General features: G+C 35.7%; 1 protein-coding gene across 2 annotated transcripts; it reads right to left on the reverse strand.

The window, feature by feature from the left end:
* Nucleotides 1-368: 368 nt before the first annotated feature.
* On the reverse strand, nt 369-3705 carry LOC120634273 (RNA-binding protein FUS-like). Of its 2 annotated transcripts, none has more exons than XR_005659239.1 (2): nt 1833-2573; nt 369-969 (listed from the first exon to the last, which is right to left on the reverse strand). XR_005659239.1 is itself a non-coding variant. In XM_039904763.1 (2 exons), exons 1-2 carry the CDS (start codon nt 3395-3397, stop codon nt 581-583), a joined length of 1203 nt encoding a protein of 400 aa, XP_039760697.1. In that variant the 5' UTR covers nt 3398-3705; the 3' UTR covers nt 369-580. The 2 variants fall into 2 exon arrangements, 1 of the variants encoding a protein (XP_039760697.1); XM_039904763.1 differs by lacking the exon at nt 1833-2573 and adding an exon at nt 2584-3705.
* Nucleotides 3706-12525: the final 8820 nt, after the last annotated feature.

Raw genomic sequence — 12525 nt, forward strand, 5'->3', positions numbered from 1 at the left:
TTATGCTGTAAAACAAAAGTAAATTGTATATAATAAGTATGGGAAACTTATAAGAAGTTGTTAGTTTGATTGTCTTTGATTCACATCTTAACTAAGCTACCAATCAACTTGATTTTTGGCATAGAGTTAGTTAGAAGGACAGAAAGTATCATTGGCCATTTCCAACCCCATAATGGCCGACTTCGATTCCCACAACTGGAAAATGTTTGTGTGATGAACAAGATTGTTTTTTAGTGTCTGGCTGTCTATCTGTATATTATAAGTATTTATATGTATTATATTCATAAAAATATTCAACAGCTATCTTAGTACCCATAACACAAGCTACGCTTACTTAGGGGCTAGACGGCAATGTGTGTATTGTCGTAGTATATTTATATTTATTTTATTTATATAATAAATGAGGGTGAAGAACTCGGGCAATGTGCAATGGCTAAATTAAGGTAAAAGTCATCAACCATTAGATAATGCGCTTAAAACCTACAGTATAACAAAAAATACGGCTGTATGGATACGTGGTAATGGGCACTGGTCAAATGATAAATTAATTAATCCTATTTGGACCTGGCTTTAGCCATTTTTAGTCTGAACAGTCACAATCACAGCCCGTACAGTCACAATCGCAGTCACAGTCACAGCCACTGCAAGCTGTACATACTTCTGCTAAACACTCACAACATCCTGTACAGCAGCATTCTATACACTCTGCACAGTTCGCAAAGAACCATGAGAAACATTCGCAAAGAAAAAATATATTGCAGTTATCATCATCATCGTAACAAGATACACAAGTGTGGTCGCTATTTTTCTTTTTTTTCTGTTGATCATTCAACTCTTCTGCGACAGGTTCAATAAGTGTCTCTATGTTCTCTTTAGGTTCTAAATTCAAAAAAACATCTGCGGACTCGCTGCTTTCATTTGCCGCTCTTGATCCAGGTTGTGTGGTAATTGCATCGGACATTGTTGATTCTGTTGTATTGAAGAGGTAGTTTATTTAGCAGCTGGAAAGATTAACTCACAATATGGTTCATGGTGATCATATTAGTATGACACGTTTTATTCTCAAAGTTTATAGTCTGTGTTGCGGAGCAGGAAGATTCAGAGAATTTAAATAATTTATTAAGGATATTTAATGCTTTAAAATGAAGAACTCGAGAAAATGTTATTTGTCAATTTTTTAAATTCTGAACGAGCCTAACTTTAAAGTTACAGGACAAGAATAAAAAAAGTTGTTTGTCATTTGCCATTTGACATTATACCACAGGTATGGCTGTGGCACACCCAATAATAAAATTATTGTTATTATTACATAGATTTTCATTAGTTTCACCGATCAATCTCCTTCGTGCCTTCTTCATCTACAAGACATTGGCGAAGTACCTTGTGCCCAGTTGGCACAGACAAAAGCCATAAACAAGAATTGAATTGAATTGAATTATTACATAGAAATAATTTTACTATTGGATGTGACCACCTGAGCTTGACGCTTGTAATTATTTCACGGGGGATAAGGATAGTATACTATAGATATACTTCATAATAGTCTGCAAATTAGTTGAATTTGCTGACTATTATGAATTTAAACAACATTAAATAATGGATTGAATAAAAAGGAGAGTTTTTTTGCGATGGTTTTTGTAATAATAATAATAATAAATAATAAAGTTTTTATTTAAAGGCATATAAACCCATATATCAGCTTTTATATACAAACGTAATCACGCGCCCATAACCTAATACCATAATTGTAATGTAACTAAATAATTCATGTTAAGGGTCACATAACACCTAGAGGAAAAATGAAAATGCAAAGTAATGATAAGTAGTCCTACCTAGATATTTTACTATAGGTGTTTCTTTAGAACTTCTGAGTTAAAGTTTCTGCTGTCACGAGATGATGTCACGTTCTTTGACATTTCACAAAGAGTAAAGCATATGTAGATGCACCGTAAACCCATAACATTAATTATCAGTCCTACCTAAGTTTAAACGGACAATAGCCGCGCCCAAAACACGAAAGCCCGAAAAAAATCTTAAAGCAACAAATGAGGGTTAGTTCGATGCAACGCTCTCGTGGACGACCTTCCGTGCGCAACGGTGAGCGCTGTGAATTTAAGTAGGAAGAAGGTCCCAGGTTTCGTTTTCCGGCAGGGGCAATTTTTGAATTTTCTCTGTTCTGCTCTGGTGGGAAGCTTTAGGGACGGCTAGTTACCACCCTATCGAAAAAGACGTGCCGCTAATAATGTCGTTGAAATCGGTTATGGAGTATCGGTTATGTATATGCGTAATGAAAAGTTCTGGGCACATAACACACAAATGCATGCAGCGATAATAAAATTTGGCAGCAGTATCGTGTCCCTAGCGTCTCATCTTTTACTGCTGTAATATATTAGTTTAAGAGCGCTACGAACCTAGAATTACTATTCGATCTTTTGTGACTATTATCACCGATTTGAGTTTGTCTACATTGCATTTTTTAAAAATAAAGATTCAAATTGTCCGTTGTACATTAATTAATAAGACCAAACTATTACTAAGTAGTAAGTACATCATTTCCATTTGATAATCACTAATCATATCCACCTCCACCAGTGTCTCCACCTCCTCCACAATCACCCCCAGTGTCTCCACCTCCTCCGCAATCACCACCAGTATCTCCTCCGCCGCTATCACCCCAACCACTATCTGCACCCCCTGAGTGACCCCCACTATGACCACCAGAGTAGTCTACGCTCCCAGTGTGACCACCAGTGCCACTATGACCACCTGAGTGGTCTATGGTCTCAGCGTGACATCCACCGCCGCCGTGACGAACTGAGTGGCTAACGCCACCAGAGGAATCTTCACTCCCAATATGTCCACCTGAGTGGTCTATGGTCCTAGCGTGACATCCACCGACGCCGTGGCGAACTGAGTGGGTAACGCCACCAGAGGAATCTCCACTCCCAATATGTCCACCTGAGTCGTCTATGACCTCAGAGTGCCCTGCTTTTCCACTATGATCACCTGAGCGACCTTCCTCACAACCTGATAGCGCTTTGCCTTCAGAATCAACGATAGAGTAGCTATCATTATCATTCCGTCCGTCACCTACAGTGTAGTCGCTGTATGGCTGTGTAGGATAAGACTCTTCATTTAGGAAGTATGTTGTATTGTTGTCATCATTAAACTTATTATGATTATTAAATGCACTTCTTTGGGGTATTCTTCTCTTCCGTTTTTTATCATCGCAACAGCCAGAACAGCGGCACCAGCTAAAGTACAAATTGTAAAAGTAAACGAAACAACATTGGTCATCGGCTGGCACAATGCTTTCATAGCTATTTGACAAAGGAGGCTCTGCAGAATTAGTCTTTGCCTCTGTCCTTGGCTTTGACGTTACCACATATTTTGACATTGTACAGAGACAAATCTATTTTTGTTCATTAATCCGATTTTTACAGCCTCATTGTTATATTTTAACACCAAGTCTCTCAAATTTGATAATTTTATGCAGACAACTCCTTAACAAATAACAGGGCAGCACTAACAACACTACACTTTGACCACTTAGAACTAGTACGCTGTGGTACTTATCGCACATACACTAGCTTGATAATAAATAATATTATTGACTATAGCTTTTAATACCCAAACAACTGCAATAAAAATAAATCTTGAAGTATGAACTACTGAGACTGTTATCTAGTGTCTCGGAAAGCAAAATTAACACTATGTTTTACTCTAGCGAGAGCTTAACTCTATGCTAATAATTTATGTTATGGCTTCAGAGGCAGCTTAGTAGCGTCGTGTTTATATCCTCATCGAAGCAGACCGCTATAGATTAGTTAAAACTTTAACGTGATTTTCTTCCTGCTATGGCTAATCGCGTACCTATTTATTGTTTTTATCGTTTGCTGATTCCCACTTTCCTACTGCGGTATATTTTTTTGTACTTTGTACGTAGAAATAATAATACTATGGAGTTTGTATGAAATTAACTGTGGTACCATTACACTTACAAACCATTTTTTGTTTAGTTTTCATTTTGATCTAAAGGCATGTCGATCTTTAATTTTCTGTTTTTTAGCGGGAAGATTTACAGCAGTTCCACAAAATAATAGATTTCGTTGTGAATAAATAAACTTTCGTGTACTTTCGAGAAGAGGCTAAAACCAATTTAAATCAATAAACATTAAGAGCTTTTCATAGTTTTCACAGAGGTTTCTAAACCTATTTCTAAGCACGCCGCGCACAAAATAACACTCGAAGATGACGGCGTTTTTCACAACGCCCGGCGAGGCCCCGGGACCAATCGGGCACAAAATAATGTCACCTCGAGGTCTTGAGCAAATCGTCACGGCGTAACGTTAGGTGCGAATTTGAGTGGCCCTTATTTAGTCCCGATACCTCGGCGGGAGCTTCCAATGCTTTCAAATCTCGTGATCGCTAGAGTCCTTAAAAAAGCAACGTGACGTACAGGAACCGAACTTCCACTGGGCTATTGGCTTTTTGAGGATTTCTACGTCCCTTTTCGAAATGGCTTTTGGAAGCATTCTTCTTCATATTAACTAGTAAGTTTTGAGTTGTGACCTAAGTTTTACAAAATCATTTTTGCACGCCTCATAAGCGAAGCGTTGAGGTTGTGCAAAAATGACATTTCGACATTTCAAAAAAAGCAGTTTTCTCGAAACTGAAATTGATTTTTTGTTATTTATAATGCACTTACAGGTTAATTTGAGTACACTAATATAAAGTCAAATAATTTGTCAGGCACATAAAATACATTTCAATAACAATTTTTTTGTTTAACATAGTAAATAATAACATTAAACATAATCTTTTCTGGACGTCCGTGTATGGACGGGTGTATGTGGCATCAAAATTGGTCGAAAAAATGATCGTATCGGAATATTTTTTTTTTAATTATCTAAAGTAACACACGACATAATTTCTTAGTTAATATGAGCGTTCACTGTCGTTAAATTTCCATGTAATTATTCTAGCTAATATTAATCGTAACTTTCAATGTGCAATCATTATGACATTCCCGTGTCTTGTTTACAAAAAATGAATAATAATTAATATGAAAAAAAAAATTGTAATGAGCATTGAAAGTTTCAGTTAAAAAAATTTCAATTTTATTGTGAAAAAAATGAGATTATGAGGCGTGCACTTTTGGATTTTCCAAATTTTTCTTTTTATACTTTTTTGAATTTTAATCTTTTACTTCATCGCATAGATTCAGGGTAAAGTACGTATATAGTTAATTTCTTCCAACACTGACACACATTCAAAACTGTATATTCTACCCTAGATTCTTACCAAAATAGTTCCGATGCGATATCGCGTAGAAAATAATTCACCTCAATGTAACAAATTCTTTGTCAAATTCTCTTGAATTGTCCATAAAGAGTCGAATAAACCTTTAAATTGCGAACAATCATGAATTACCTCTTTAGACCGAGTTTTCAACTATCAATAAAAGTCATCACCGTCACCAAAGCTCTACAGCCCTGGGTGGGCCTTGGCTTGGTCAAGCAAATATCTCCATTTGAGGCAGTCAGAATCTGCAACTTTCCAGCTCCGAACTCCCAAAACCCTCACAACTTCACCGACTCCTAGGTTTCACTCCACCTCTACCCCCCCTAATTTGCCCTCCATCAACCTCTTTGGGGCTTCGTACCATACGTTGCACTTGCGCTGCCCATTGCATTCTTAACATTTTAATTGTTTTGACGACATTCAGTTATTTATAAACTTAGTACAGTTTGTGGTTGTACCGAATGCGACAAAAACCATTATCCTGGATAGCACCAAACACTCGCCTCAACACCCTTCATTCAGCGCCATTTATAAGTATTGGCCGGAGCAAGGTTATAGACCGGAACGAACCTTCCCGAAAGAAACTTCTCGACAAAATCTTGGATCGCAGAAAAGGTAAAAGTCCAATGTAACATTTATTTGCCGATGTAATTCTCATGTGAATTTCGTTGTCCGACGTGACGAACACCAAGATATACGAACTCCCTAACTGTGGTGTTCGTGCCAATTTACATTTTCTTCGAGTGGGGTCTTTTGGTCGCTGAAAACCGCGGCATGTACTGTCTTATCTTGGTTGACACACATTCGCGCTGCTTGGGTTGCACTCTCCAGTGCTAGGCAGTGCCAGATTAAGAAAGCGTGGGGCCCCTAGCAAATTCTTTCAAAGAGCCCTTGATCTGCTATGGCTCTGTATGTACGAGTGTGTTTGTGTGTGTTTATGTATGTATGTATCACCTCTTATAACTTTTAAACAGCTTGACCGATTGGAATTGAGTTTCGCCAAACTTTGATTTCCTGAAAATTTTAACCTATTCGAACAAGAAGATTTTGAGAATTCTCAAAAATAAAAACTTTAAAAAAATGTTTTTTTTTGGAATCAATTCAATATATCAAAATAATCATATGCAGCTATCCGTAAAAAGTATACAAAAATATGAGGAAGTATGGTACCATTGTAGAACTTGTGCGTTTACCGTATGAAATTATTCAAATTATATACGCCAAAGAAATAGTCGGGCACCGAGTGTCTGATGTGAATTGTCTTAGTAGGAAAAGTTGTAACGTTTCACGTTTCTGTGACATCAAATAAATTCAACATCCAACCACATCTTACTAAGTTTCACTCAAAAAATTACGCTCAGGCTAAGATGAGTGGGTGGGGGCCCGCAGTGCTGAGGCCGGCCACCGAGGGGGTTTTAGTGGGTAGAAATCCCACATAACCCAATTATTTACAATTCGGGTATCTCGTAATCAGGAGATTTCCCCCCCGTCAACAAAAAAAGGTACGCATTGTTCAAGGCTTACCGAGGTCTGCTTACAATGTCCAAGTCGGCCAGGAATCCTAAAACCTGAAAAGATTTTTAGAAAACTAGCTGTACTGCGCAACTTAGTCTGCACCAAATATCCTAAAAAACCTTGAACATAATTCCAGCGCCACCTACCGGGTCCAGTTTTATTTCCAAACTTATATTATATTTCTTTACCCGTCGTTACCTTATGCCTTTCCGGAACCGCTCCACTAATATTTAAAGTTTATGTTATGGTATTCAAGTTAAATTGACTTTTAAGCATTATTACGAATCAATGGTATAGAAAGGTGTTGTGTTTAGACTTTTCAGCCATTTTTTAAATTTCGTACTTCGTACTTCAAGAAATACTACAACATAAAACAGCGAAATCGGTTATCTGAGATTCATTTCTATAGTAAAGTATTTGTCTCGTACAATATTAAAAAGCAGGCAAGCATCACCTCGCCGTGAACCTTCAATTACCAGAAAGGAGACTCCAAAAGATCCGCTTGGATTTTTATTCTGCAGTCTGTTTTTACAAGGGTAATATTTGTAAAAGATATCAACTTCGATATGTTCATATCTTTCATGGTTTGCATTAGAAAGTTTCTATATACGTTAAATCAAAGTCTAACCGCTAAATTCCGTCTCGGAAAACAAGCGTCTATTATACGTATATATGCGAGTTATCCAAAAAGATTTTTTGTCAAAAGATAAGTTTACATGACGCTTGACAGTCCATGTGTGTGCTATATTTTATAAAAACGTGTAATATGCATGTTGTTAGTTCTTTTGATAGGCAGGAACCTAAGAGGAAAATCTAAATCATATTTATTGGGAATTCCACACCCATTTTAGTTTCGTTATTCACGAACTAAAACAGAGAGTGGAAAAATAATATAAAAGAGGTGTGAAATTCCCAGTTTTGTTTCTATTTTCCTCGTAGGAAAATCGAATACCGCATAATATGTTATTATTGACGGCCAAGTGGCGCAGTGGGCAGCGACCCTACTTTCGGAGTCCAAGGTCGTGGGTTCGATTCCTACATGTTTGTGTGATGAACATGAATGTTATTCAGTGTCTGGGTGTTTATCTGTATATTATAAGTATTTATGTGTATTATATTGATAAAAAAATATTCATCAGCTATCTCAGTACCCATAACACAAGCTACGCTTACTTTGGGGCTAGATGGCGATGTGTGTATTGTCGTAGTATATTTATTTATTTATGTTTTGCGGTAAAGGTACGATTTCGGTTTTTTAAACCCTAGAACCTTAATTGGAATGCTGTGGCACCCTGTTTACTGCGACCCGAAAAACAAACCCAGGACGTTGTGATCCCTTGCTTACCGTAATACCGTCGAGATGGTTAAGTATTTTAGAAATTAGGATTAACCTCACATAGTCAAAAGAGGTATGGATGTAATATTAAAAGCTTTTATTTATGAAAAACTTACTTCGATAAAATTATAAGTAACTTTATTAATAGGTAAATATTTATATCTAGTAAAGGCATTAATTATTTCGCTACATTAAATACATAAGTATGCCATGTTTTTCAGTCAAATAGGGTAAATTTGTTATTTTAGTGTAATTTTGACATTCAATGCAAAATTTTTAAATTTTATTGTAACCAAACAATTATACTGAAAATTCTCACTATTATTAAAGTAAATGTGAAAGTTTTTATATTTTTTCCGCTGTGAAGAGTTATTTAGATTATAAAAAGTTTTAGTTCTTTCAATCTTATATAGAAGCAATCAGCGTCTTAATGATGCCAGAGACAAACATATAGATATAACTTACCGCTGAAAAAAGTAAAAAAAATGTCTTTTTCCAGTCCTTTTTGCTAAGCAACTATGTTCACTATTACGATTAGGAAAATTCAGTCTCTATGGTCGAAGTATCTCCATGTTATGATATTACAAATGTGGGGCTCTGTGAATTATCGACATACGCCTGAATTGAGTAGTGCTACACTACTACTACCTTTACACTGTACACGGTAGTTATATCGATAACAGTAGGAAAAGTATAGCACTACTAACTCTAATCTGCTATCTGAAGATTTTGGATTCGATGATTGACGATTAATTCCATATACAGATTTTCTATTGAGTGTCAAAGTTTACATAGCAAAGCAATGTTACCCAATTTGAGATTTCACATTATAATTAATATTGTACCTACAAATTATTCATATAATTACTACTTACACAACCGCGTATAAAACAAATTTTTAACATAGCTACGTAAAATAATAATTTAATATCATCTCCATAAGTTTTAAACCGCATCATTTTCGACACAGTCTTTAGACGAATACATTATTGCCATCGTGAACGTTCTGTAGCCATAATAAAAGAGTTGCCCGCTCGCAAAATAGTCGTTTTCGAATATCAAACTATGTATCGTCAAAGTAAAATGCGCCAAATGTCACTAGATTTAGATTTATTAATCCTTATGTTTGTTTTACAAACGTTCTATCCAAAGGCCGAGCAAAAAAATTGTAGGGAAATTGGAGCCTTAATACAATGTAGATAAGATCCATTTTACTCCGATGTTGAAGTATTTCCATACTCGAAAACGTCTCCTCGATTGCGAGCGAACAATTCTTAACGAACTGAACGTTGAATTGAACGTTAATCTCGCCAAGGTTTTATTTACAGCAAAAAAATGATAAGTACCTATATTATGGTCGAAACATTTTTTTTTCTACCCTACAAATATAAATAGTATTATCTTTTTGCATAAATCGTTTTAAGTCATAATATGGTGAATATTGACATTTAAAAAGTGAACTCTACAGGTGATTTGATTGTGAGTTAGTAATTCAATGATAAAATAAGAAAAAAAAGTGTGACCACACACACCCGACCGACATCGAACGTTGTAATTGATCGAAAGATACAACAGACATACAACAGTGCATCTTGGTAGGTACCCTAGCATCCATCAACTCCATTATCGACGGATATATTGGTAGTTTTAATTCCAGCACATCTTACATCAATAAGTCCATTTAATTCTAAGTCGGTGAGGTGGGGTAACACTTAACAGCGGTGCCAATTTTGTTGTACACAAATATCTTAACAACACTCATTTTACACTTGTAATTAAATTTACTTTAGATTGGCTTACAACAAAATTAGCTAATTCGATTAGATAATTTAAATGCACATTCAATTTTTTCTAGCAAGGCACTACGAATTGGAGGTTTTCATATATCGCATACTATTATTGTTTGACAACAAAGCACAAGGCCGTAGCCAGGTTTTAAGAGGTAGGGGGGTAACGTAAATAAAGATTTTATTTAGATTTGTATTCAATTAATATTTTGTATTGAATACAAGCCCGCCATTTTTCTTTTTTTTTTATTATAAATAGATTCAATTTACACAAGAATCATACAAGGCTCACTCAGTCAGTTCTACTGGCGTTTGCCGTCACTTGATAGTAAAAACTAAACTTACATATTGGTATTTTTTTCGTTCATTCATGTTTATATTTTTCTTGAAAGCCTGAAGCTATTATGGAAAAAAGTACCTTAAAAAAATATAGAATGATCTGAAAACTGATCTCTTGTAGATCTAGACTAAGAATACCTACGTTAATTTCAGTTTCAATTTCAGCCGTTATTTTAGAATAAGAAACAAAAATGGCGGACAGTAGGTAAGCCGGGCGCCATCCTTCACCATTCAAATGCCTTTAAAATGTTGATACAAGCCCAAATTAATCCGGGATATAAGACTAGTTGGTTACTAACTGAGGCATCAAAGGTGGGTTATTCCCCCTCTTATTAATCGTGGCTACCTCCCACATATCTTATGTATTTTTCATAGAATTGTGTGTATTTTTAAAACATCCAGTAAACAGTAACAGTAAACAGTATCTTACAAACAGATTAGTGACTGTTTAAACCGTCCAATCACAATCGGTTGCCCGTGTCTATAGTATAGTGATAGTAGACTATAGACACGGGCAATGTTTGTTGTTATTAATTAATCGATCTACTGTTTAAGTAAAATATTACTAAATTGTATTTCCGATTATTTTAAACATCGACATCACTATTTAACTAAGTATACAAAAAATATTCCCAACACTATTTTGTGAACACAAGTCTTATCTTTATCTGCAGTCTTTTAAGCTATAAGGCGTAAACTTTATTGCCACCACAATAGATCTTTTCGCAGCCTGTACGACGACATTTAGTTGCGCAAACGCATGTAAAACCCGACGCAACAGTCTCTTTAGTTTTGCAAACGTACACAAATCTTATTTACAACTTAGTATACTCAGTTTTTACTTGCTATCAGAAAGTTTCGATACTCGAAAACGATTTTCCGTTTTCGAGTACCGAAACGTTATGAAGTTAAAGTAAAGTTGACCTTAATCGACTAATTTACGAGACGCTAATACTGCCAGTTCTGACCAGAGAGCTGAAGTATCTAAGAATATGAGAACTGAACACAAGTTTCATAAGTTCAATTGCACGCCTCATAAGCGAAGCGCTGAGGTCGGTATTACTGTCAGTTTACGCACACCGAGTGATTCTCCAACTTAAAATTACACTTTTTTAATTCTTTATTGCTTTTATAAGTGAGAAAAAACACTATTTTTAACACTCATGATATTTTTAAATCTCTTATTATTATTTAAACGAATTAAAAAATTGTTTAAGTTTTAAGTTCTGTCTTGGACGTCCGTATGTCTGTATGTGCAGATCCCGTATCTTGTGGTCACGATAACGAGGGTAATACTTCACTTATCGAGTTGGTTTTTTTTATAGGCTTCAGTATTTTGAGGAATAGAAGCCTGTTACTTTTCACGGTATAATTAGATCTAGTTTAATTATTATTTACAAATAATCTCAATTTTATTGTAATGAATGAGATTATGAGGCGTGCACTTTTGGATTTTCCAACTATTTTACTCTATATTAAAGTGTTTCGAAACGTATCTACGATTGTATGCGTACAAAGAACGAACGCAAAGTCCCTTGAATTTATCGTTCTTGAATTTATTTCTTGCAACTACTGATGAAAAAAGGTTAATTTATAGAGTGTGAACTTGTTAATGTTGTGTTTGTATTAATTTTGGTTTCTGAGGTTTTTAATGTTTGACAACCACTCATTGGTTGTCATTAGGCCCACTTTACTTTTTAGTGTCCTGACAAGAAAACCAAAGACACTAGCGTTTATAATTCCTACTACTGGGTACAGTTTCCTCAGTACGTGATTAAATGCCTTCGAGAGCTTCGATGGATAAACAGTTTTGAGACAATAACATGGCAAAATGGAATTTTAAATCCGTTTTTATTATGTCATTATCTTAAAAAGTCGTAAATTCCGTACAAGTAAACTTCCGATGAACGCCCTCGGCATATCTATATAAGGACGAATTCGGACTTTAAAATAAAGATCGTAACGTTTTACAATGTTGTTGTATTTCGATCGGAATCATAGGCGTAGCGTTTGCATAAATGTCGTCATGTGCAAAGGCTCTTAAGGTCTATTCACACAGAGTTTTATTCTACATTATGACTTACGGTTAACTCACTCCAGTGTACCCAGTTGGCCTAGGCCAAGGGTAGAAAAATACAGCACGCCGACGCTATAAGACTTATAAAAAGGCATATCTTAATTTCGGCATAGACGGCATGAGAGCCGTAGCTTCCTTGGTAAAGCGCTCAGGCCGCCATTGCCAGA

Source organism: Pararge aegeria, chromosome 23 (assembly GCF_905163445.1).
Source record: "Pararge aegeria chromosome 23, ilParAegt1.1, whole genome shotgun sequence".
Classification (NCBI taxonomy): domain Eukaryota; kingdom Metazoa; phylum Arthropoda; class Insecta; order Lepidoptera; family Nymphalidae; genus Pararge; species Pararge aegeria.